General features: G+C 42.2%; 1 protein-coding gene across 12 annotated transcripts in view; it reads right to left on the reverse strand.

Moving 5' to 3' along the window:
• TTC7B (tetratricopeptide repeat domain 7B) overlaps nt 1-26,571 on the reverse strand; it is a 246,416-nt gene that overhangs the window by 126,730 nt on the left and 93,115 nt on the right. For 7 of the 12 annotated variants that reach the window (XM_044774202.2, XM_044774203.2, XM_044774206.2 and 4 more), the window contains 3 exons: nt 16,241-16,319; nt 10,881-11,053; nt 2,189-2,252 (listed from right to left, as the gene is read on the reverse strand). The exons of 2 other annotated variants lie outside the window; for them this stretch is intronic. In XM_044774202.2, coding sequence (XP_044630137.1) covers nt 2,189-2,252; nt 10,881-11,053; nt 16,241-16,319 — 316 coding nt within the window. The remainder of the gene's footprint in view (nt 1-2,188; nt 2,253-10,880; nt 11,054-16,240; nt 16,320-26,571) is intronic. 3 more of the 12 variants (XM_070514197.1, XM_070514194.1, XM_044774207.2) reach the window with 3 other exon arrangements.

The following is a 26,571-nucleotide window of genomic DNA, read 5'->3' on the forward strand; positions in this document are numbered from 1 at the left end:
ACAAATTTATGCTTCTAAGTTAAAGTCAGAACCAACGAAGAATACAATTTTCTCAGACACCAAAAAAGCACAGCAATTCTCGTTTTGGTTCTGAAATTGAGCACATTCATTTTCTGTCTAAAAACTGAAAAATCAAGGAGTCAAGGGACATGAAAAAAGGCATCCCAAGGCAACTTAATTTAGGTTTCTACCTACATAATTACGGAATGATTTACAAGGAGAACATAATTATTTTGGTTGGAAACCTAGTCCTTCAAATTTACTGATGATGTCATTGGATTTCACCAGCTTCTGAAGAGATTTTCCGGAAATTTAAGACCACAGAGCCAAATATGACTGTCTCAAAGGGATTCGAACTTCTAGAATTCTTAGTTTCTATCACTTCAATTAAGGAGCAGGAGAGCTGGAGACATCATTCCCAAGACCTCTACACTTAGAGCAAGCATTTTAGACATGCGGCCATGTTTTCCAAATTCTAACCTGGAAAACATGATCTGACAATGGAACACAATATTTTCAAACAGAATTGTTCAAGAAATCTAAAAATGTGTGGTCACCATGCTTTCAGAACTTTTACAATGTAACCAACCAAGCTTGCCCAAAGGAAGTTAACTGCCAAGTGGTGAAGAGTCTGGCTTAGAACGAGGGAATATTAGCTTGGAGGCCAACATGAGCTGGCCCTCATCGATGATGATGATGAAGCACAGTGAGACTTGCTCATCTGATAAACAGTTACTGGATGCCACCAGTGCCAGCCTGTTAACATATATGCCTTCCCTGATTGTGCCAAGGCAGAGTAGAGAATGTAAATGACACCGTCCTAAGTTACCAGCTGACAGTCAAGGAAAGATGAGCCAAGGGGGCAACCTGTTTCCTTCAGAGGAAGTAAGGCCAATGACGTCAAGGAGCTTCCAAATAAAAAGAAGTGGTAACTCAAGCAGTCTTGCTCTTGTAAACATCTCTGGGCCATTTCGCAGAACAAAAAACCCCAAAGCTTTAAATTAAGGCAAGAAGGCTACCCTCCCTGACTAACCCCAGCCTCTTCTGATCCCTCCTTCACTCAGCACACACGTTCTTCTTGCGCTCCACTTCTAAGTCTTTTTCACCTGAGTGTATTTCAAACCCCCATTTAAACTGCGTGCTTGGAGAAGAAGGGGAGCACCTTCTCTGGCTTCAGTTATGATTCCTTTTCCTCCCCTTTCTCCTCCTGCCTGCTCTGTGGGATGGGAGAGGTGGGAGGAGGCAGTACAATCTACCAGAAAGAGCAAGAGACCACTGCGTGATGCATCCATTTTGCCTGCTCTGGGCCTCAGGTTCCTCATCCGCAAAATGAGTGAATGGATGTGAGGACCTCTAGGTCCTTTCAAGTTCCAGGAGCTTGCCGTTCTGCTCAGGTGCTCAACACACCCCATTTACCTGCCAAGGTATTAACTACTATCACACGTACTACTCCAAATGGTTCAAGCCAGGGTCATCCTGCCTAGCGATATGCAGAGTAGAAAGTAAATAAATGATGAGCGATGAAATTCTAGACCTAAAATTTGATATCCTGGCCAAACGCTAAAAAACATTTCAAAGGAATCTGATGGTCTGGCAAAAACTCTCTCACAACAGCAGAGCCAGGTAACAGGAGTGAGCTCTCACGGCCTGGGAATGTGCAATGCCTGGGGAACAGGTGGGGGCCTGGGGAGAGGACGGACCTGTGCAAGAGGATGAGGCAGTTTCATCAGGCTCCTGCTCTAAAAACCAGGGGTTCACATATCCAACGAGTGATTTATCCTCAAATTCTCCCTCCCACCAAGGCAAACTGAGAAGGCTCATAAAGGATCCTTTTCGGGGCTTCTTCTCCCTTTTAAGGGTCCTTGGGTGGTCATTTTAGCTGTAGTTTACCTATAGACAGTTGTGTTAGTGTTTAATCAATACTTGGATAAATGAATGAACTCAGATGCCTGCTAATTGCTAAGGGAAGAGAAGCTCCATGCTCTTGGCTGACCAAAGGACATTTCTAGCCAGTCCAAGAATTAAGAAACATCCCCCTTTTTAAACCTGTATTGCTTTTTTCCCACCCAGGTATCCCCTGTAGAAAGTATTCTTTTCCCAAGAAAAAGTCATTATACTGATGGAGTTGCATATCAAAAAAGGGACTATAGGAACAGGGGAAAGAAATGTAAAAACACATTCTGCTTACCATTGACTCACTAATCAGCAATAACAACAGGGCTTCTTCAGTATTTTCTTGAGGACAAAAAATGCTGCATAAAGAAAACCAACTTTGATATACGGCAATTTCAAAATAACACAAAATACATGACTACGAGTAGAACTGAATGCTAAAGCTTCTAGATTGTTATACAGAATCCATGAAAAATATGGTATAATCTGGACACCTGAATTAATTTGCTTATTTCTATGGTAATCTGTGGAATTATCCATTTTAACTGTGCATTTTAATAACAGGCAGCAGGGCGAAGTAAAGCTGTAAAAACCAAGTTAAAAGCCCAAATAACATATATGCCTATTATAGAGGCAGAAATTTAGATTGCTACAAACTGACATTATCTAAATAATACAAGCTTTCTCCTAAACCCGTTATAGAGGCATAAATTGCAGACATTTCACTAAACAGTACTTTTCTTACCTCTTACTTGCTAGCTGGCATATCTTATATTGCCATTTAGATGAAAAAAGAGATTGGAAGCAATTTTAGAGTTTGAATAATTTCTAGAATACTGTAAAAATGTACCGAGCTATCTTACTTAAACACACATGTTTTATTATGGGGCGGCATGCAAGAGCTGTCTTAATCTGTTATATGGAATTTGGCTGAACTCTAACATCTTGGATTAAAAGAAAAAGCTCTTAAGCTCAATATTGCTCAGGATTAAAGAACAATAAAACCCAACCATAACCCCAATCTCCATTGTCTAGATCCTATTTTTTTGTGCTTTGAGTATTTTTAAAGACTTCCAGCATTTTTTTTCCTGTTCTAAAACTCCAGAATCTTTCGAGTAGAATTCTGAATGTTATCACCAATGGGGCCAAACTCAACTCTTTTCCATGGAATGGAAGAAGAGTGCAATCAAAATGAAGATGGTTAAAAAAAACTCCTGGATGTTTGGGAGATGACTAAATAAGGACTAAATTTACATCTTCCCAGGGGTAACATTACAATCATTTAAGAGATGGGATGATTTAAAAAAAAAAAAAAAGGCAAAAAAAAAATGTGTTTCAAATCATTATAAATACTTGTTCCCTCTGAAACGCTGGCAAACTTTATATCGCATGAAAGGACCATGAAGAGCAGGACAAAAAGAGCACAGTGCCTGGCACTCTTTTTACAACTCTGACGTCCCTAGAGGTAGGGAAACCATCTGGGAGAGGGTCCCCATTGCTCATGCAGGGCTAAAATTTTATGAAGTGGCTGACCTGTGAATGAGGAGCAAGATTTGGGATTTTCGGTGACTTCCTTAAAAGAGGCAGTTTGAGGTGATCTGGGTTTTTAGAAGATGGAACAGATCTTTCCCCTTAAATTCAGAAAGAGAGCCTACAGGCTCTGAATGAAGAGTGCTCCCGTGTGTGTGTGTGTGTGTGTGTGTGTGTGTGTGTGTCCATCTAGCAATCATTTCCTGACGTCCTGGCTCGTGCTTACATGCAACTGGGGCCTTACAAATAAAGCAGTAACATTAACCTTTTTTTCATGGTTACCCAGTTCTGCATTGTCCAGACTAATTGAAAAGAGAGAACCCATGCTAATTGTGACTTAACAGTAGCCAATTCTGCCCACAGATAATCTCCAAATTCCATTTGAGCCATCCAGCCTGCTTAGGTGCTAGGTTGCGTTATTTTTACCAGAGCTGCTAACAAGTAGCACATTAACTGATTCTCATTCCACTTCCTTCACTCTTTCGAGGCAAGATGGGTACTCAGGAGCTCGGCAAAGCTCTCAGGGCTGGTAGGAAGATGTGAGCGGAAGGGGATAGGGTAGTTTTAAAAGACACGCCTGAAAAACTACCCACTGGAAGGCTTCCCTCTCCTTCATTAGGAATTCTCTAGACTCACTTCCGGCCATGCTTTCCATCTTCCCTGTTCAGGGAAGCTTGGAGCTCTGGGCAGACAGCCAAAAATTGTTGGGGCTTTCCTTTTGTGACATTCTCCTCTTGGGGCCCAGGAGTCTCAAGGGGAGATCTGGGGGTGCCCAGGCCTCGGTCCTGTGGAGCTGGAAAACTGGAGCCCTAGACCCAGAGGAAGCTTTGAAGGGCAGGGTGGGAGATAAAAAGGGACAGGGAGAAAACAAGGATCGGTGGGCAATGAGGACAAGACCCCAAAGCTGGACGGGTGGGCTGGCGGGGGAGGTGACAGCGCCGGCGCTGTGGCTAAGAATGGGAGGGCTACATTCTAATTCTAGCCACGTTACCAACTCACTGGCTGACCTTTAGGCAAATTGCTCATTTCCTTACTTTGGATGAATTTACCAACTCATCATCTGATTCTATGGAAGACGTAGGGAACCAGGGCAAGATTCCCCTCACTTATAAATAGTAATCATGATCTTATCACGGCTGCTAGATAATAGCTGTTTCTTAAAATTTTTCCCAGGTAGGTAGAAAACTTTATGTATATGGTAGAAACAATCATACAAAAGAAATTAACCCAACTTTGTCCAAATGCATTTCATCTCTTGACATTTTAGCTATTACACGACTAATGAGGAGTTGGATGTCTAAAAGTCAAAGGCACCATGCAGGAGTCAAAGCAGATTCTACAGTCACACATCGCTTAACAAGGGGGATATATTCTGAGAAATGCATCATTAGGCAATTTTGGCATGCGAACATCAGTATGTGTGTACTTACACAGACCTAGATGGTGTAGCCTACCACACATCTAGGCTATATGGTACTCATCTTAGGGGACCACCATTGTATATGCAGTCTGTCGTTGATGGAAACGGTGTCATGTGACTGTATTTGGGTGCAAGGAGGGCCTTAAGCACCTCTAACCCACAAGAAAGTTGATCCATAAATAATGACAACATCACCTCCAAAGCCCAGTAGTGGTGCCTTTATAATTTTAATATGCCTGTCTGTGACACTACCAGGAAATTCCTAGAGAAATATAGCCTCTGAACCAGAGCTAGCCAGACAGGAGCTGAAGAATCCAAGCCAACAATGGCAGCAGAGGCTGGCCCAGTTGCACAGTGGTTAAGTTCACGTGCTCTGGTTTGGTGGCTCAGGGTTCACCGGTTCGAATCCTGGGTGTGGACCTACGCACTGCTTATCAAGCCATGCTGTGGCAGGCGTCCCACATAAAAAGTAGAGGAAGATGGGCACGGATGTTGGCTCAGGGCCAGTCTTCCTCAGCAAAAAGAGGAGGATTGGTTGTGGATGTTAGCTTAGAGCTAATCTTCCTCAAAAAAACACAAACAAACAAACAAAATACAATGGCAGCAGCTGCAGCCCCATTCCCACCCCGTGTCGTACTGTCTGTTAAACATGCCAAGGCAGAAAATAGTGTCGGTCCTAGGTTTGTGTGGAAGGATGAGCGTACCAAGGAAGGAAAAGGGTTTAAATTAAACATTAAGAGTGACTTGATGGTCCAATCTGAGGACTATCTAGACCTCCCTATAATTCTTCCCCTTTTTGTCAATCCACATAGGTCAAAGTCCCCGCATGACAAAGAAAGAAGGGTCCTTCACATGGATCAGCCCAGGTCCACTGAGCTATGCTGTGGAGGGGATTGGGTGAAGCCCACACAGCACCTCACCTTGCCCAGGGGCTTCCGTGTTGCTGTGAGAAGACAGGCCAGGACGACCTGAAGGCAGGCCGTACAAAACAGAGGTGAGGAGAGGGCGGTGGTGCAGCCATCAAGTGGCTGTCAAGTCCCTTCAAAGTCCCTCATCTTTATACTACAAACAGCATCCTCAGCCTTACCAAAAATCTCTGCATGATCGTTACTTTCTCCCCCTAGGCCTACAAAGGAGTTTAGCACACTGTCTGGCACTCCAAGCTTTCAATAAATCCTTTCATCATCCACTTCCTGGCACAATAGTGGTTTTTAATCTCCTTCTTTACTTTGTGCTAATTATCTACCCTAACATGCATATAATTATTTAAGCCAACTCAAATGCTTTTTACAAGGAGGAATATAACGAAAAGAAAAATATACCTGACTGCAATGCACATATATATGCACCAAAAAACATGTATAAAAACATTCATAGCAGCGCTCTTCCTGTCAGTCCCAAATTAGAAAAAACTCAAATGCCCATCACGAGTAGAATTGATCAATATATTGGAGTATATTAATAAAATGGAATACTATGCAGCAACGAAAGCAAACCACTACTACATGCAAAAATATGGGTGAATCTCTCAAATATAATGTTGCAAAAGAAGTTAAACATAAAAGAGTACTTAATGTATGATTCTATTTATACAAGTTCCAAAAATGAGACTAATTACAGAGATAGAAGTCAGAATAGGGTTACCCTTGGGCAGGGGTAGTAACTGGGAGAGGGTACCAAGAGGGCTTCGAGGGTTCTGCCAATGTCTGTTTTTTGATCAGGATGTTAATTATGGGGATGTGTTCATTTGGTGAAAAGCCACCAAGTTTTAATTTGGTGTGTGTATTTTCCTCAATGTATGTTATGTGTCAATAAAAAGCTTACCTAAAAAGTAAGTAAACAAAGTCAATAAAATTCTTCAGAAAGACCCAGAAGCAAGGAAGTAAAGAGGCCATGACATGTGATCCCTCCCCTCTTTTCTATCTAGGACTATCTACATTTCATTTCCCTTCAAAATTCAAGATGCAGAGAGACTGAGCATCCTGTTTCCCTTCACGTCGCAGTCATAGTGACAGGGAGCGGAGCTTTCTAGCAGAGCTCGCTTTTCAGTTGTATTCATATATTATATATTAAGACCAACTATTCGGAATGGCCCGTGTGGTTTGCTGGATCTGGAAGGATCTATGCCACCTAAAGTTTGCTTTGAACTCATATTTCTCACGAGAGACTGAGGAGTGGGGAGAGTTTGGGACGACCAGCCAAAATGAGGTTCAAACATTATCTATGGATTTCCTTTTTTACCTCCCAACCAGCATAACTGAATCGCTGACAATGGCCTTTTGGCAACAGAGTCAATTGATCAGACAGTCCTGCCTTGTTAGTAAGAGAGCCCCAAGACAAGCATAACCCCAATAGATTTTCTCTCTTTAAAATAAATCAGAAGTAAGATTGTGAACGCACAATCTATAAGGCTAAAAACTGATGGTGATAACTGAAGGAGTACGGAATAGCATGGAAATTAATTAAATAGAGGATAGAAACACAATAGAGAAAATCAACAAAATCAGAAGTTAATTCTTCAAAAAGATCACCAAAATTTGATAAACTTTTTAGCTAGACTGATCCAAAAAAGAGAGAGAAGATTAAAATTACTAAAATGAGAAATGACAGAGGGAACACAACTACCAACCTTACAGAAATAAAAACATTATAAGGGAATAGTGTGAACAACTGTATGCCAGCAAATTAGATGACTTAGATGAAATGGACAAATTTTTAGAAAGACACAAACTACCAAAACTGATTCAAGAAGAATCAGAAAATCTTAATAGACCTGTAACAAATGAAGAGATTAAATTAGTAATCAAAAACTTTACCACAAAGAAAAGTCCATTACCACATGGTTTCACTGATAAATTCTACCAAAGTTTTAAAGAAGAATTAATACCAATTCTCTACAAACTCTTTAAAAAAATAGAATTCCTATTTATTATTCCTATTCCTATTAATTAACCTAATACCAAAACTAGACAAAGACATCATAAGAAAACTATAGATCAAGATTTTTATGAACATTGATGCAAAAATCCTCAACAAAATACTAGCAAATCAAACTCAGCAATAAATAGGAAGGATTATACACTAGGACCTAGTGCAATTTACCTAGAAATGCAAGGTTGGCTTAATATCTGAAAATCAAGGGCTGGCCCCTTGGTCGAGTGGTTAAGTTTGCACGCTTTGCTTCTGCGGCCCAGGGTTTCACTGGTTTGGATCCTGGGCACAGACATGGAACCACTCATCAGGCCACGCTGAGGTGGTATCCCACATGCCACAAGCAGAAGGACCCACGACTAAAATATCTAACTATGTACTGGAGGGATTTGGGGAGAAAAAGCAGAAAGAAAAAAAAGACTGAAAATCAATTAACGTAATACATCACAGCAGAATAAAAGACCAAACCCACAGGATCATCTCAATAGATGCATAAAAAATATTTGACAAAATTCAACACCCTTTCATGAAAAAAATACCCAACAAACTAGTCATAGAAGAGACCTTCCTCAACCTGATACAAGGCATCTATGAAAACCCACAGCTAACATCACACTTAATGGTGAAAGACTGGATGCTTTCCTCCTCTGAAGATCAGGAATAAGACAAGGATGCCCACTTTTGCCACTTGTATTCAACATTGTACTGAAGAGTCTAGCCAGGGTAATTAGGGAAGAAAATGAAACAAAAGTCATCCAGGTTAGAAAGGAAGAAGTAAAACTACCTCTTTCTGCAGATGACATGATCTTGCATAAAGAAAATCCTAAAGAATCTAAAAAACTATTAGAACTAATGAACCAGTTCAGCAAGATTGCAGTCACAAAATCAACATAGAAAATCAATTGTATTTCTATCTACTTGCAATGAACAACCCAAAAATCAAATTAAGAAAACAACTCCATTTATAATGCATCAAAAAGAATAGCACATGCACACGCATGCACGCACACACACACACACAACCCTCAGGAATAAGTTCAACGACAGAAATACAAACCTTATACTCTGAAAACTACAAATCATTGTTTAAAGAAATTAAAGAAAATCTAAATAAATGGAAAGACATGCCACATTCATGGATCAGAAGACAAGGTTGTTAAGATGGCAATACTCTTCAAATTGATCTACAGATTCAATGCAATTCCTATGAAAATCCTAGCTGCTTTTTTTTTTTTGGCAGAAATGGATAAACTGATCCTAAAATTCATATGAAAATACAAAGGACTGAGGAATGGGGGGGGGGGTGCCAGCTAAGTGGTGCTGGATTTATTTTTGGGGTAATAAAAATATTCTAAATTTGATTGCGGTGATGGACTCTGTGACTATATCGAAAGCCATTGAATTGTATACTTTAAATGAGTGAATTGTATAGTATGTGAATTACATCAATAAAAAGGTTAAAAAAAAAAAAACCTGAAGTGATTGTGTGTATCTGTGTGAAATGAAGCCTGTGACTCAGTGACCAGCGTAGCACAGGCATGCTCCCTTTAACTGGTAGCTGCATTTTCTAGATCTGCATTTTGCCCCCATAATTCTCCTTGTACAGATGAGGAAGCTGATGCTAGAAGAGTGACAAAGTCTGAGTGGTTCAGGAAATAAAGAAGAAGTGGCCAGCACTGTGAGCTTTTCTGCCTTCAAGGGGTGAGGCCACCTTGGAACAGCACCCAGACAGACACAGAGCTCCATCCATGTGTCAAACTTGGTCGGGAGAGGGAGCAAGAACTGAATTCTTCAATATACTGGCACCTTGGGTATTAAGAAACACCTAAAGCAGCAAAAAAAAATCTAGAGTCTATTTTTAAGATATAAATATCACTTAAAAAATGAACCTCAATCCTGCTACTAAATAAATAGTTCATAATGAGGGGTCAGCATTTTTAAAGTGAGAGTCTGAGAACTGCTAGAACAGATGTTCTCCAAATCCAGATAAGGACTAACGAGTAAGCACAGGCTGTGAATTCAGCAAACTCCTGGTTCAACAAGGCCATGAAAAAGTGGGAGGACAACTAAATTAAAATAAGCCTAGGAGAAAAGTTAAGCCAATGCTCACTTGTCTGAATCTATACAAGAAATTCAAACTGAACAAGAAGATACTGAGGGAGGGAAATGCCAGGGTCAACTTAGAGGATTAAGAGGTGGTGACCTTGAGAAATGCTGTCCCCTTTGAAAAGGAAACTGTCCTTTTCAGAAGTCACACATGTCGTAAGTACCCACAGTCACTCCCATCTCTATCAGAGCTTCCTCTGAGGCCTCACAAGCAGAAGCTTGTAGTTTTTCAGCCATTTTTCCAATCTGATGAAAATCGAAGAGGGTTCCCACATTTATTCATCCACCTCCCCCTTGCTTTCATGCAGAGATTCTGAAAGCCGTCATGCCTTGTCCTTGCAGGAGCAGGCAAAGATGGGAAGTAAGGGCTCTGAGGGGGGAGTCAGGAATGAGCAGCACCCCTACTGTCTCCAGCTCTTCTCACGGTCTCTCTCCCTCCCCTCTCCTCATCCCCTGACCTGGGGAGACCCCGTGCGAGACCACAGTGGTTCACCTGCCCATTTTCCTCAAAGGCAATCAAGTCCTAAATTGAAAATTAAAAAAAAATTAAGAAGTTCTAAAGAGACATCACTTGCAAATTATTTAATTCTCCTTCTTATAGCTAATTCAGTGTAAAACAGGTTTTTAAACAAAAGGATCAAGGAATTGCTGAAGAAAGGAGAAAAGGTTAATTCTGGTTTACTAACAGCTTTGTCACTGATTGCTGTCTGATGCTGGGTTCTTACAATAAATAGAATGAGAATCCCAAAGACCAACTGTGACGGCTAAGAATGGTAGCCAAGCACTGAGATGAGAGCATTTTCCTACTTAAAATGTCGCTGGTAGAGCACAGACATTTGCTGAAGTTACTAAAAGTAATGAGGTATCTCTATGAAATTGGTAAATGAGACTTACTCATCTGGTTCTGCTTTAGGGGGAAAACCTGTCCTGGAACTTCCACTCATCCTTGAATTTTTCCTCCCCTTCCCTAACCTACAAACGAAGACATCAACTCCCATACTTCTCTCCTGAGTAGATGCGGGCTTTCCGAGTGAGGGTGTAGGTTTTTGTGTTTGCTCCTTTCCGGAGAGGATCGTCCAGAGGCGACTGGCATGGCGGATCCTCCAGAGGGTTCCAGTAGCTCTGTTCACACATCCCCCGCAACAAGATCTCAGCCAACTGCCTGGCTATTGTCTGGGAACACAGAGGGGCAAAGGCAGAGCCATGAATCCATTTTGTATCATTCATTCACTCACTCACTCTCTCACTCAGTAAATATTTTTCAGTCATGACTTTGTGCTAGGCACTATTCCAAGACTCATAATTAAAAATTTTTATTCCATGATGAAAATTATATCAGTTGATGAAAAGAAAATAAAACATGATACACTAAGAGATGCGAGCAATTTAAAAAAACAAGTTGATGTCCTTCAAATGCCACCCTGCCCCTGTTACAGTCTGGAACACTAAACATGTTTTATACCTGAAACAATGGAAACTTTTAGTTAAGCTCTTTTCCAAAAAGCTCTTATAAATAATAAGTGAACTGCAAATATTTTCATCGCCTCCCAACTGATGCCTGCTAAAGCTCAAACTTGGCAAAAGCCAGTACTCAACCTCGATGATGCGCATCTCTTCCTTGACGATAAGATGATGTCCAGCGTAGATTTTGAGAAAGTATTCCTTCCTAGAAGAGCCGAGGGCCAGTCCTATGTGACCCCAGCCTGAGACTCAGCACCTGAGTGTCCTGATCTTGGTGCACCTGGGCTTTCCAGCCCAAAGGCTCCCACCAGCCTTGCACAATAGGGAAGGCAAAGTGGGGACTATGGCTACTGATCAAGAAAGACCTTTTTTCGAAGCTGGATAGGTATCTCTTTTCTCACTGTGAAAACCCAGAAATATCTAGATCTTGTCCTCCTAGGTCAGATGCAGATTACCGTGCTTTTCCAGACTCTCCATAGCCCCACTACCTGGAACAGTACCGTTTGTGACGTGCGGGGTGAGGGGCTGTGTGGCATCTGCTAAGGCGTATTTTGTTGACTGATGCGTATCAGTTCATTTAGCTTGGACTCTTCCACTGACAAAGAAGAGCAGAAGCTAAAAAAAAAAATCCCTCTGAAAACAGAAGCACCGCCTCCCAGGGCAGTCCAGGCTGCCCCACAAGCAGCCAGTGGTGGCAAAACAAAACTTCAACCAGCAGGTTTTTCCATAAGGTTTTCATCTTTGGAAGATGCAGATGAAGAATGCTGATCTCCCCTGAGAATGAGCCTTTCTTAATAAATATGCTCCAGAAGAGAAGTTTGCCAGGCTTTCCTCCATGTGCAATCTCTTAAAACACCACAAGGAAACTTAAATGCAACCAAGTCACTGCCTTAGTGGTTTCTCATAACCCCTGGGTAAAGGCAAATTTTCTTGATTATTCCCAAATAAGACCCACTGGCTTTCAACGTCTATAAAAAATGTGAAATCAAATGCACTCCTATCATCCCCAACTGAGTCATCTGTGAAGATCTCATAAGAACACAATTTTCAAGACCTAAACAGTTCCTGAACCGTTTTCTTAAACCTTCCATTATAGTCTCATTTTGATCTCACTGCAGTCATATAAGCGAATGACTTCTGCTGGAAGCGTTGACTGGCAAAAACAACCTCCACTCACTATAGCTGGGAAAAATATGATCAAGGGAAAAAATGAGCAAGGACTTCATTTTCTGGATATGTCTGCCATGAAGATTCTAAAGTTGTAGAAATCTCTGCCCTAAACAGTTTGCTTGTCCACCACAGACAGCTCATGCCAGATCTCATTTTCCCTCAGGGTATTAACCCTCCAGAGAGACTTTTAAAACGAGGTTTTGATGTGATTGCATTTTTTTTTTTTTTTTTTTTTTGCTGAGGAAGATTCACCCTTAGCTAACATCCATTGCCAATCCTCCTCTTTTTTTGTTTCAGAAAATTAGCTCTGAGCTAACACCTGTGCCAATCCTCCTCTATTTTTTTTGTATGTGGGATGCCTCCACAGTTTGGCTGGTGAGTGGAGTAGATCTGTGCCTGGGATCCAAACCTGCAAACCTAGGCTGCCAAAGTGGACCACTCGGCCACAGGGCTGGGCCCGTGACTGCATATTTTAAAGGCATCACCTTATCAGTGAACTACCGATTAGGAAGGACGTTTGGTTGTGTTCAGTAGAAGCTCAAATGAAGTTCAGAAAAGGAGATCAAATATGAGAAATTACCAGCAATCACTAATATCTATTGTACCTTTTACTTTTTATACTCAGGTTTTATTTAGCTTGTAGTTCAAATGCTTAAAAATTGTTGGTAACTATCAAATAAATTAAGAATTAAAGAAAGGGAGGAGGGAAGTGGGCCTGAAAGAAGACTCGAACTTTTATGTAGAAATGTTTTCAAGGCTCACCCATGTTGTTGCGTGTATCAGTACTTGACTCCTTTTCGTGGCTAAATGATGTTCCACTGTATGGATATACCACATTTTGTTTATGCAGTCATCACCTGACAGACATTTGGATTGTTTCCATCTTTTGGCTGTCGTAAATAGTGCTGCTATAAACATTCACGTACAAGTTTTGTTTGAACACCTGATTTCAATTTTTTGGAGTATTTTTCTCAGAGTGGGGTTGCTGTAAATGTACTTCTAAATCCTTCTCTTCCGTGATCTCACACCAGAATTTTACAGAGCAACTTTTCCATCTCATAAGAATATCATAAATTTGTAATTATCAGCTAATCTAAAAAGAATCATATAGTTATTAAGGCTGATGGAAAACCCTCTTATGAATGGCATTAGCTGCATAAGCTCTCTGATGTCCACTGTAGACCAAGACACCAGGAAATAAGACCCAGGAAGTGCTTCTCAACTAGGTTGGGCAAAGAATCACTTGTGGAAACTAGAAAATAAGATTCTCGTGTCCTGCCCCAGACCTACTCAGTTGGCATTTCTGAGCTCAGGCATAGGGATGGATATTTGTTCAAAGTTCTCCAGATAATTCTGACGCACCTCTTCGGTTAAGCACTCCAGGAATCAGAAACAGTGGAACTTAGGTCACCTGAGGATCATCCAAGACCAACAGTACACTGCACCTCAAGTACGACCTAAGGGAAAGTGACGCCCCTCACGTTAACACTAACCAGTCAATAGCTGAAGATGTCCAGGGGCAGCTCCAGTCTACCTAGACTTTCTTTAGAAGCCTCTTTATCATACTTCTCAGAAAAAAGAAGAAAAAAAATGAAGAGAACTCTCTCCCTTCGTAACATACCTCTATTCAGAATCTTACCTCACAGGATTTTTATCAGTTAAAATACATTGATTTAAAAATCATAAACCTTAGACAATAATGGAAGATACTCTCTAATTCTGAAAAATAATGTTGAAGTAAGTAGCTGGCAGATTCCCACAGTGTATTCAAGGCACTGGCACCTTTTAATGGGGAAGAGCCATTAATTCCCTTAATGAAATATATTTTCGAGAGTCCACAATATGAACAAATACTCCATATTTAAGCAATTTTGAAAGACTGGCTTTTTAAATGTGCTTTTAAAACAATTATAAGAACACTTGCCAATATAATCAGGTACTTTCCTTGTGTTTCCAAATCTTGGGAGAAGCTGTTCATATTGACCAAGGGAGAAGATTTACAGAATGTTGGGAATAGGTCAGTTTGAGAGGAAAGACATTTGGCAACAATTTTTATCCATATTTTGCAGGGCTTTTTCATCAAAGAACTCTACAGATTGAAATGTTTCATTTGAACTTCTTAAGGAACCTATAAATCACAACGATATATAAATAAATATTGAAGATCAAGTGAGTTCTTGGTGGGGTGTGTGTGAACTTGCTCATCTTGCCTCACCCCCTATAATTCCAGGGAAGCCTAAGGCTTAGCCTTCTGGCCCCGAGAGTTGTATGTCCACATCCTAAAACTCTGGAGATGCCAAAATGAAGACACAGCCTCGTTTCCCGTGACGAGAATTTATTATCCTTGCCCAGCTGAAGATTTTCCCACGGCACTTAAAGGATTCATGATAATGGGAGGACAAGAGCACGGATGACAAAAGACAAAAAAAAAGTTGCAATCTTACATGGGGTTGCTACGTCACTTGTGATATGTGGCATCTGCTGAGCTTCTAGTAAATACCAGGCCTTCGCCCAAACACTCAGTGGCTATGGCTCTGAAGGGCAAGCTATGGAGGTACAATTAATGAACCTCCCCAGACCTCCCTCCCCAGGAAAGTGAGAGGATTAAAAAGGAAGAGAGAGAACCCAAGTCAACAGGAGATCCTAGTACCTGATCAACCAGTTTATTTTAACTAGCTTTTATATTTCTCTTCTCAGTTTTATTGTCAATAAAATTAGTCTCAAGATCTAATCTGCTTTGCTCTTTCTGGGTTTTGCTATCAATCATTAGGATAAAACCCACCTCTTCACCCAGTGGCATCCGGGAGGGGTTACGTTGTACCTGCCTTACGGGATGTATTTCTTATGTTTCGAGAGAGTGCTACCAATGAGCATATGAAAAGATGCTCAACATCATTAGCCATCAGGGAAATGTAAACCAAACCACAACGAGAGAACACTTCCCAAGTACTAGGATGACTATAACTAAAAAGATAGACAATAACAAGGGTTAACAAGGGTTGTGGAGGATGTGGAGAAATTGAAACCCTGGTAACTGCTGGTAGGAATGTAAAATGGAGCAGCCACTTTGGAAGATAGGCTGGCAATTCCTCCAAATGTTAAACACAGAGGTACCATATGATCCAGCAATTCAGGTATATACCCAAGAAAAATGAAAACACATGCCCACATAAAAACTTGCATAAGAATGTTCACGGCAGCATTCTTCATAATAGCCAAAAAGTAGGAACAATCCAAATGTCCATCGAATGATGAAGAGATACATAAAATGTGGTGGAGCCATAGGAGAGAACAATATTTGGTAATAAAAAGGAAAGAAATAATGATACATGCTGCAACATGGATGAAACTTGAAAACATTACGCTAAGTAAAGGAAGCCAGTCACAAAAAGACCACATATTGTATAATTCCATTTATATAAAATGTCCAAAATAGGCAAATCCATAGAAACAGAAAATAAACTAGTGGTTGCCAGAGGCCGGGGAAAGGGCAGAATGGGGATTGACTACTAATGGGTATGGGGCTTCTTTTGAGGGTGATGAAAATGTTCTGAAACTAAATATTAGTGATGGCTGAACAATTCTGTGAAAAACCTTTGGCTTTAAATGGGTGAATTGTATGGTATGCAGATTATATCTCAATAAAGCTCATGTATCTATGTATATATAGGAGAGAGAAAACACTTGAAGGGCCCCTCTGGCCTCACTCAAGTCATTAGTCACACTTACCATTCGCAGGTTTTGAGTTGTTCTCGTTTCAACTGCTCTGAGGATCTCTCTAAATCTCCCCACTCCTCTTGTCAAGTTCCTGTGTGCACACAGAATTTGACAGGGTTTCCAGATGACGTGTATTAATACTAAATATTTTATACACATATTTCAATGCATTTTGTCTACATAAAAGCTGTTGGCTGGATGCTAAGCAAACAATTATTCTGCACATGTCTGTCCAAATCTGAAAAATCTGACCTACGAATGATGGGCTTTTGTTTTTCCACAATCAAATTTTCTCAAGAAAATAAAAATCTGAAAATCAGTTCTGAGGCAAAAAAAAAAAAAAAAAAAAGAAAAAAAATGCAAGATATCTTGCAAGAGTCCACCTTCAACCTTACAATGGTTTGGTAGTTTTGCTGCTCTGTTGACTGGTACTAAAATCTATCTTTTCACTTAAAAGGTAGGTGGCAAAGGGTATAGGCATATCAACAAGGCACCATATACAATGTGGGTAAGGCTTCTTGTCACTTGCAATTTTTATGGGCAAGACAAAGATAAAGGTATGAAAAATGAGGGGCTCCACCAAGCAACCACTCTGCATCTTTGAGAACATGAATCACTGACCAACAAATTCATCTAACCACTCTCATCCACCCAACCCTGCCCTAACAAAAGGAAGCCAAGGGTCAAACGGCCCTTCTGCGAGCGAGTGGATGATGACCGGAACCTGGAGCTGCCTGACCGTGAGGAGAACACGTCTCATATCGTTGCCCCATACACCTCACAGAGACATGTTTGGTGACACATTTCGTTAAGGGACAAATAATTCTATAGTAACATCCTGGTCAATACATCCAGGCCCCACTTGTTGTCCTCTCTGAAGGCCGTGCCCAGCCTGTTCAGCTGGGAGCACTTTCCAGCCGGTCCCTTTACATTGAGCACTGCCACCACCTATGACATAACTCTGTGATATTTATAACCTGCTCATTAGAACACATCTCATCTTTCCAAAAAGCCACAGCGCGGGTCAGCCAGTGCAAAGCCGTCAGCCAGCCTCCGCAGGCTGCGGCAGATGCTCTAGGCATTCAGCTCTCTACTTGGATGACATTTTAAATCTCGCAAAGGTATTAAATCAAAGTAAATGTGAGTTCTGTATGTTACAAGCGCTCACGATGGCTATTAATTCATATCTTATACCTGCAAGACATGCCAGGACTCTCATTCACAGGAACAGCCCCAGAACTGGAAGATAATGGCTTACCGGCATAGGTGCATAAATCCTCCCATATTCCTCCCACCCACACACGTCAGCTGATATCAGATCAGCAGCTTTATGGTGGCACTAAAAGAAAAGCTTGTCCTAAGGACTCCCAGCAGGGCTAAAGGAAACCTAACAGAGAGGTGAATGAAAATTAGGTAATAGGCCCTGGGACATGCAATCTACTCTGCCTTCCTCTTCATTCCTTTTTATGGGATCTGTGTTCACAGGCAGCAAAGTACATTTGCTTTGGACTGGAGCTCAGGTCCCTTAAGTAACATGGGGAAAGGAAATAGCTACAGCTAAAAAAGGGATGGGTAGGACAAAGAAGCCTTATTCCAGAACCACAGATTAAGCCCCTACTGTGCACAAAAGGAATGGCATTTTGAACAGTATGAAGTAAGAGTGGGACTGAGATAATGTCACTGGAGACCTGGGTTAAAGAGCTACTTTACCAGGGTAGAAATTAGGCCTTGAAGAGGCAGTATCAAATCTAAATATTATAACTCAGGGAAGGTTACAAGATAGGAATTGGTCACTCGGAATGTCTCCCGTGCCCTCCTTGCAGAATGAGATACTTATCCTCTTACAGAGGCACAGAATTATCTAGCTGTAAATGATCCAACACAATCTAGCCCATTACGACACAGAAGGGAAATGGCTGGCTCAGGTTCACAACCCCGTGTGAGGGCAAGCAGGGAGCTTGCTACCCTACTCTGTCACTTTCCTGGACAAAGAAATATAAGCTCTCAAACTGAGGTGCAACTCTCGAAGAAAGAACAAAATATGAATACAAGAGCTCCGGTCTATGTTTTATATTATTAAGACGCAAATTACTTAATATATAGACATAATAGAAATTTTACATGTTCCAGTGATCACAGCTAATGAGATGCTCCTAGAAAGTGGTTCAAAATGGGAAAGAAAATTCGTTAGGACAGGTGAAGCAGTCCAGTGTCCGAGGGTACTGCCTTGGCTGCCTTAAAAGAGAAATGATGGATAGGGAAATTCAACTCCCCTCTAAGGCAGGCGGTGGATTCTCCCGTGCAGGACCGAGGCCCCCTGGTGGAGGACGGGAGGAAGTGTCCATGACTGAAGCAAAGCCACACAGGATGACGCAAAACCAGGAACAACTGAAGGCAGATTGACATTGCCTTTGAAGCAAATACAGGTTTTTCTCAAACTGTTTTCAGTTTATTTCTGGAGAGAGCTTAGGATTCAGAACCAAATTCTCCCTCAAGCTGGGAAGAATCTTTCTTGTAAACAAAGGATCCACAGTAACCACAGAATGTCTCAGAAGGCCTGGGGCTGTGCCAGTCAAATGAATGTGGCACCATCAGGACAACCACGAGGCTGGTTGTCCAACACAGATCAATCTGGTAGCAGGAAGAAGAAAGGACTGGAGGTGAAAGATTGCACATTTTATTTTATTTTTTGGTGAGGAAGATTGGTCCTGAGCTAACATCCATTGCCTATCTTCCTCTTTTTGCTTGAGGAAGATTGTCACTGAGCTAACACCTGTGCCAATCTTCCTCTATTTTGTATATGGGACGCCGCCACAGCATGGCTTGATGAGTGGTATGTAGGTCTGCGCCCGGGATTTGAACCTGCGAACCCTGGGCCACCAAAGCAGATCGCGTGAACTTAACCACTATGCCACCGGGCCAGCCCCAATTGCACTTTTTAAATATCTGAAAAGGAAAAAGTTATCCCAAATGCAAAAACATACAATTCTCAGCAACTCCTATACCATTCATACATTTTTTTAGTTACATAATTTTATTCAACCAATCACTTCCACTGTTGCCATGACAGCAGAAAAAAAATTTTTTTAAGTTAGATGGAAATCATGATAGAAAGGAACAAAAAAAGGAAATCAACTTTTAAAAATTACATTCTAAATGCTATGAAATGCCCCAATTTGAGGGAAATAAACAAAAGCCACATGATTGCTTTCATGTCTCTAAACTATTATTTTATTCTTAAAATGTTGAGATCCATTAAATATCTAGAATGAACTGTAGCTTAAAAGTTCCACTCCAAAATGAAGAGGAAAGAGCCAAGGAATTTCCTTGGTTTTGAGGGTTTCCACAGACCCCTGACATTAGGTCATTTATTCCATTTCAACACCCTTGACTGAGAGAGTGCGATGATGTCAGAATTCATTATGGTAAACTATGCTAAAACTGAATGTTCTTGCCAGCATCGAGCAGCAGGCACTCTGGCAAGCCATCAGAGCTCCAGGTTCACCTCCGTACCTTGCTTCGGCAACCTTCCTGAGCTGGGTGCGTTTCCCGACAGCTTAGTTATTACCAAGGAGAAAGGGCCTGCAAGTCCCTTGAGCACCAGCTGGTTTGTTCAGCCTGACAAGCAGGCAAAACCCTGCTTTCTCTTGCCTACATTACCGTCTGTCCTCAACCCAGTGAGGAGAGCTCAGGCCAGTGTCCCACAGCCTTGTTCTTGTTCAAACCCAGGCGACCTAGCACTCTGCCTTTGGCAGGAAAGCCCACTCACTCTTCACGGGGACACACTCTACACCTCCCTTGACCTGCTTCCATTTTTTCTTCTCTCCTCCCTTTTCTATCTGGTTTCATCATCCTCCTTCTGAACCTCCTCCTTCCATGTCTTGTCTGTTGGCCCCTAGGCCAGTGCAAAAGCAGGACTTCCTGAGGACACGTGGGGAGGGAACTGACCAGCCAGCACTTGGCCTTCCTCTTGACCCTTTGGGCTCTGCAGCAGCATTTTTGAAGGCAGGGCCCTGAAATTCACATTCTTACATACAAGCCTACAGCAGTGCGTAGTTTTGTCCTGTTCTGTTCTATGACTCTGGACCACATTCTCAGCTCTTTAATACTGTCACCTGTGCCTTTCTGTACTATCAAACCAAGGTGGAAATGGATATGGGAAGGAAGCCACAGCTCCAAAATCAAAATAGAGAACCAAGGCTGGGAGAAACCCAGAGACTTAAGAACCATTTCACAGGTAGCCACTTCAACATCAAGGTCAATACATATTTTTGCTATTTCCCTTTTCATTTCTTGGGAGTGGGGTGGGAAAAGACAATTCTCCCCCTTAACTTGTCCTTCTAATGTATCTTCTGACCTCAGAGTTTGGTCTAGGCCACCAATACACTTAATATCAACTGTCGTCACGCAAACTCAAAGTTCTGATGTGAATAAAATACTTTTTATACTGGAGATCACATTCCTGGGTAATGAGGAAAAGGTACCCCTGCTAGAGCACGTTCAATATTTTTCTCTGTGGTTGAGAACTTTATAACTAAAGATCAATTACAGAACAAGCCAGCATAATAGATCTCTTAGAGCTAAGAAATCATTTGGTTTTTTCAATGTTCTTTCTTACCAACTAGCATTTCTGAAACTCTTAAGTGGTAGGTTATTTCAACAATTATTGAGCACTGTTACATACCAGCCTCCAGGCTTGTCCCTGAGGATACACTAGTAGACAAGGGACACCATCCCCACCTTAGGGAGCTCAGAGGGCTGCATATCCCCCACAAGAACGTCAGTACCTTGAGGATCCAGATCTTTGTTTTGCTCACTGACATCCTAAGCCCCTCAGACAGAGCCTGGCACGTAGAACGTCCTCAGTAAATATCCGCTGAATGAAGAGGATTCAGAACGACCGTGAGCCGAATGAGCCAAGACCACAAGGGGACACATTTTCTACCTGTTTCTTATCCTCTTCTTTCTCGCTGCATATGGATTGGCAGGCAGTACAGCAAAGCAGTCTCTTAAATAAAATATATCTCGTTTGTCCTCAGTGGCACCATGGCACAGGTGCCTGGGGAGCAATAATCTACCTGTACCACGCGACAGACCTGGGCATGCCTGGCCTGGCAGCTTCTAGAGAGTTATGTGGATAGTGAGGACTTCGAGACTTTAGAAAAAACCTTCCAGACATTTCAGGGGAACTTTCCTGCACATGTGCCTTTACACATAGTACTCTCTCTGTCTGAACTGTCCTAAGGAATTGTAGTCATCCTTCAAGACCCACGTTAAAGGCCACCCTTGGGAATCTCTTCCTAGCTTCCCCAGGAAAACACAGGCACTGCTCCCTGGGTGCTCCCAACAAGTCTGCACGTATTTTGAGCATAGGCAGCACTCAACACACAGATTTTAATTTGTATTTATGTCTGCCCATCAACAAACTGTGACCATCTTTAGAGCACTGGCCATCTTTGTCCCCATTTCTCCTTGTCTCGACCACCTCACAAAGCCAACCAGGCACCCAGTGACACTTAGTAAGCTCTTTACCCCCCAAAGAAAGAAGACAGTGAGCACAATCTTATACTCTGAAATCCCTTTCCCCATCTCCCTGCTGAAAAGAGTTTTCTTAATTACAAAGGGGACAATTAAAGCAGATACTTTCGAGATCATGAAATCAACTCCATCAGTATTCTGGACATTGTCAACACTTACAACCCTAGAAAAACAGAACAACACCGTGTATCTTTAGGTCAATTTCTCCCAGCTCTCAGGCTTGGGAATTGCTTCCCCTTCATTTATATAACCTTTAGTATCATCTATTTGGAAAAAGTCTGAAATCAAAACCAGAAATCCAGATCTGGAAAGTGAGAGAAGAAAAAGACATCATTCACAGCCCATAGGACACTTCTGGCCGGCTGTCAGGGAGCTGTTTTCCCCAGAATGGATTCCAGCTTCTCCCTCCGTACACGCTCTTCACCTCGTATCCAATGACATGCCTTTGTGAAGACAGATGGCTTGCTGTAGTCAGGGGCCAGGGATCAAACCCACAACCTTGGCCTCATTAGCAAAGGACTCTCTCTGATCAACAGAGCAAGCCAGCTGCAGGCTAGATATAGTGACGAAGGGTGTGACAACCATCCACGCTGGGATGTGAACAAGCAGGCGAAGCTTCCGGAAGTCTCATTTCAAACCTAATGAGAGTTGTACTAGGCTTAACAACATTTTTTGGACTACCTCAGCAACTAAGGCTCCCTCGTGACAAAAGCAGAGTAAATTAGGCATTTTGGTCAGCCGGCCAGGCAGCAAGCAGCATACTGGCAGGCACTGTGTACCACACAGCGTATCAGGCAGCAGAGACACAAGCCAGGCAAGGCACAGCAGGCCTTCTCAGAGTCACGACTGGGACGTGCAAAAGGTCCTTCTGACATGGCGTGCTGAAGGCCTATGGGTGAGAGCCGGGCAAACTGCTCTGAGAGCTCAGGAAAGAACAAGTCTCCCATCCACCTCTTCCTTCCCACTCACCCCAACCCCGAGTTTCTGAGGATACACAAAAATAGGGAAAGTTTTGCCCTATCTCATGTCCTTCCTCCTTTCCAACCTTTGGGAATGAGTCAAAGGATATCAATCCTCATTCAAAAACTATATCGTGAGTGCCTACCGTGCACAAGGAGAGGAGCACCGGGGATACAACTGTGAGCCCGCCAACAAACGTGCTTCCTCATGAACTTGTATTGTAATGATGCTCAACTTACCCTAGAAGACAGACAGTATCTCACACAGAGTTGGACTCCTCAGTTTGATAATACTTTTAACAAACAAACCGGAACTTACCTAACACATGAAGATTCCTCTTCCAAGTATTCACCTGGAAGTCCATATACTTATCTATATACTTAAACTTAGAGAGACAATATAGAACAGAGACTCTGGAGCCCAACTTTATGGGCTCAAATCCAAGCTTGGCAACTCACTAGTGGTTGACCTTGGGCAAGTACCTGTGCCTCAGTTTCCTCATCTGTAAAATGGTGACAACAAATGTACCCACTTCATTGATTGGTTGTAAAAATTAAGTGAGTTAATACAAGTAGCGAGTGCTTTTTATGTGTTCACTGTTATTACTACCACTATCCTCAAAACTCTGCCATTGTTGAAAACAGTTTTGGAATTCTGGAACCTACTCTAGAATTTATAGCACATAAAAGTCTGTTTTACTTCTTGGGAGTCATTTATTTTGAAGGGGAAAAAAGGTCCCCAGTTTGATTCATTCATTCACTTTGCTCTTTATTGAAGGCATACGATGCCCACCAGGATAAAAGACAACTGCTGTCAGGTGAGGAGAGCAAAAAGCTCTTTTTCTGGGGCTCTGTGGTCACTCTCTCAGGAAATGACAGTGACATCTCCTAAGAGAGGTGTCCCTGGGAGGAATGCAGAGTCTCCACCCAGGAGAGGAGGGGAGGGTCAAGGGACAAATGCAACCCTGACGAAGTAGAGGGATGGAGAGTGTTGGCAACTGAATCCTCCTTGTTCTAGCTCTGTTAATGCTGCTAACATTTGAAGATTGCTCTAAATCAATCAACAAGGGCCAGGTCAAACTCAAAAATGTGAACTTGGAGGGCTGAGCCACTAATGGCAGTCTAGTGGCTCAAACTGGTGGTTTGGGTGGTCAAGCCGCTAAAGTTTTATGAGCGTATAACCCAAAAACTGACACGAAAAAAGCTCGGGACCAACATAATTTACTTCCACTGAGGAAAGTATTTGCTCCAGATCCAGCCCGAGATGGAAGACACGGACATTTAGCATGAGGAGGGCAGGAGTTGCTGGGGCTCTGAAGGACCTGCTTCATAAGAAGGGGCACAATTTATTACATGGGACACTGATGAGCACCAGGCCAATTTAAAATTCATTTTAAAAGTCAATAATAAAGTAGAGGAAAGACAATCTAGGAGGTAGAAATGGTCTTCTAACAATATGGCTTCAAACATGAATCAGTTCTAAGCAGCACAGTCACATAGATAAAAGGGCTTTTGACCATCCTTTTCGTCCAGTCAGTGGAGCTGAGGAGAGGGGAAAAGGCAGAAAGGACATCAAGGAGAGGACAGGCCTTCCAAATGGATCACAAAACTTGAGCTGAAAGTTAAGTGCAAGGAGAAGAGCACAATGTTCACTTCCATTTCAATTAGCAGAAAACAGCAGAACTGCATTTCTAAAACAACCTCTGGGGACAATGTTTCAAAAGCTATGACCAATGAGAAAAAAATCCAAGGGACTCAGTTAAAAAATAAAAACAAATCTTAAAACATACAGGAGTCATTGGTTACGGTGTCCTATTCCAAACCAGCCAGGTACGCTCAACCGGGAAAGGAGGGGCTTTGCCAAGAAATAGATAAATAAAAGCCTCCCAGGTTTTTCTCGTGGAAATAGAGCAGCATTGCCCAGGTTGAGGCAGCATGGTGCCGTCTGGGATTCTCATGCATTCTCGTGAGTCATGCCAGATAACTTCCTTGGGCCTGGGAAAGGCTAACAAGTTGAAGATCGAAAAGAAGAAAAGGGCAAAGGTTGAGAGTGATGATGAGAAGAAGAAGAATAGGAATAGAGAATGGAATGTGAGACATCTGGAAACAAGGCAAAGGAAAAACTACCAGACGCCCAGCAGACACTGAGAAGGGTCAGAACTTGGGTCACAGGCTTCCCCTCTCTGTGCCTGTTTCCTCGCCTATGAAATGGGACTACTACCCACTCCCAAAGCCTGAATAAGATGACACCTGTGAACTCCTGGCCCCCTGCTCAAAATCACGTCAATCCTCCCATTCTCCAAACATCCACTTCCTCCCACCCCCCACCATCTGGCCCTCCATCCTACATACAAACATTTACTAGGTAAAAGCCAAAAGCAGCCAGTGGTATGTTTGTGTACCTTTTGCTTTAGCAGAAATTAGTGCAAAATCAAAACTGGTTTCTATTATATTCCATGTCAAAATTTTCTTCTCAACTAACAAGTATTTCTTTAGCACTTTCTGTAGTTTTATACACGAGGAAACAAAGACTCAGGGAAATTATGTAATACGCTCATGATCTTCATACAGCCCACAAACAGAGGAGCTGGTATTTGAACCCAGGCCCAATCTGATTCCACTGCCCAGAAAAGCTGAAGATGATCCTTGTCAGGCAGAAGCCCGTAAACAAACTGGAAACTATGACTAACTCCCATGACACAAAACCAAAAGCATCACAGAGGCGGGAGAGACGCAAGACAGGGCGGGAGCAGCGAGGGCCAGATCAAGTCTGTCCCTGGACGCACTTGGCTCTGCAGGAGAGATGCGGCCGTGGCCCCTCCCAGTGGGGGTAGATGATAAAGGGACAGCAGAGAATTTCTGTTGAGTGCTTTACAGCAGAAACAGAACTCTGAAGTCAGAGAGATTAACACTGACAAAATGATGACAATATAGAAATGGGTCTGTCCACAAGTTGTTACGATGAGCTTCTGAACTAAATTCTTTCATCATATAGTGCCTCATTTATTTGGCCCTTTCCAGTCTGAATTCACGACCAATCACTCAGATGCTGAGCTCAACTGTACCTTTGCACCATCTATAGAAAAAAAAAAGCTTTGCTAAGCACATTAGCAGGGCAAATGCGATCTGTGGGGAGAATATTTAATTTGCTCAGGGGAACAAGCTATTTTCAAGCCCCTCTAAGCCATCAGAAGAGCTGACATTTACTAATAAACCACTGACAAGATAATTAAAAATTACTCCACTCTCTCATCAAGAAGCCCTCTAAGACGTCCAGCTCCTTCAGGACAGAGACTGCATCCTCACGTGCTGGGACAGAACAAGACCCAGCTGCATATCTGCTCCTCCCAGGGCTATTGTGAGGATTACATGGGTAAGTCAGTGCTCAGGAAATGTTAGCCATCATCACCATCTTCTTCTGAGGTGACACGGACTGGTGCCATGCCATCCTCCAACCCATTATTCCAGATGGTTCTCCCACCAACCTAGTAACGCAGGCAGGATTTCATTATCTTCAACTGACACAGAGGGAAACTGAGTCCCAGAAAGGGGCAGGGAGAGGTCTGCCCAATAGCTCCATGAGTGAGTGGTGGAGGCAGGACTAGAATCCTGGCCTCTGGACTCCCAGTGCAGGGATCCTTCCCTGCCCTCTGTTGGGCATTGTTCTTAGCCATCTTTTATTGCCCCCTCATTCTTTTTCAACCTTTTTATTGTATAAAATATAGACACAGAAAGCCATATAAAACAAATATATCACGTAGGGAGTTATTATGAGGCAAACGCCCTCGTAACTACCACCCAAGTTAAAAAAAAAAAGACCACTGTCACATTACTCCGCCCATCCCA

Source organism: Equus asinus, chromosome 7, assembly GCF_041296235.1.
Source record: "Equus asinus isolate D_3611 breed Donkey chromosome 7, EquAss-T2T_v2, whole genome shotgun sequence".
Classification (NCBI taxonomy): Eukaryota; Metazoa; Chordata; class Mammalia; order Perissodactyla; family Equidae; genus Equus; species Equus asinus.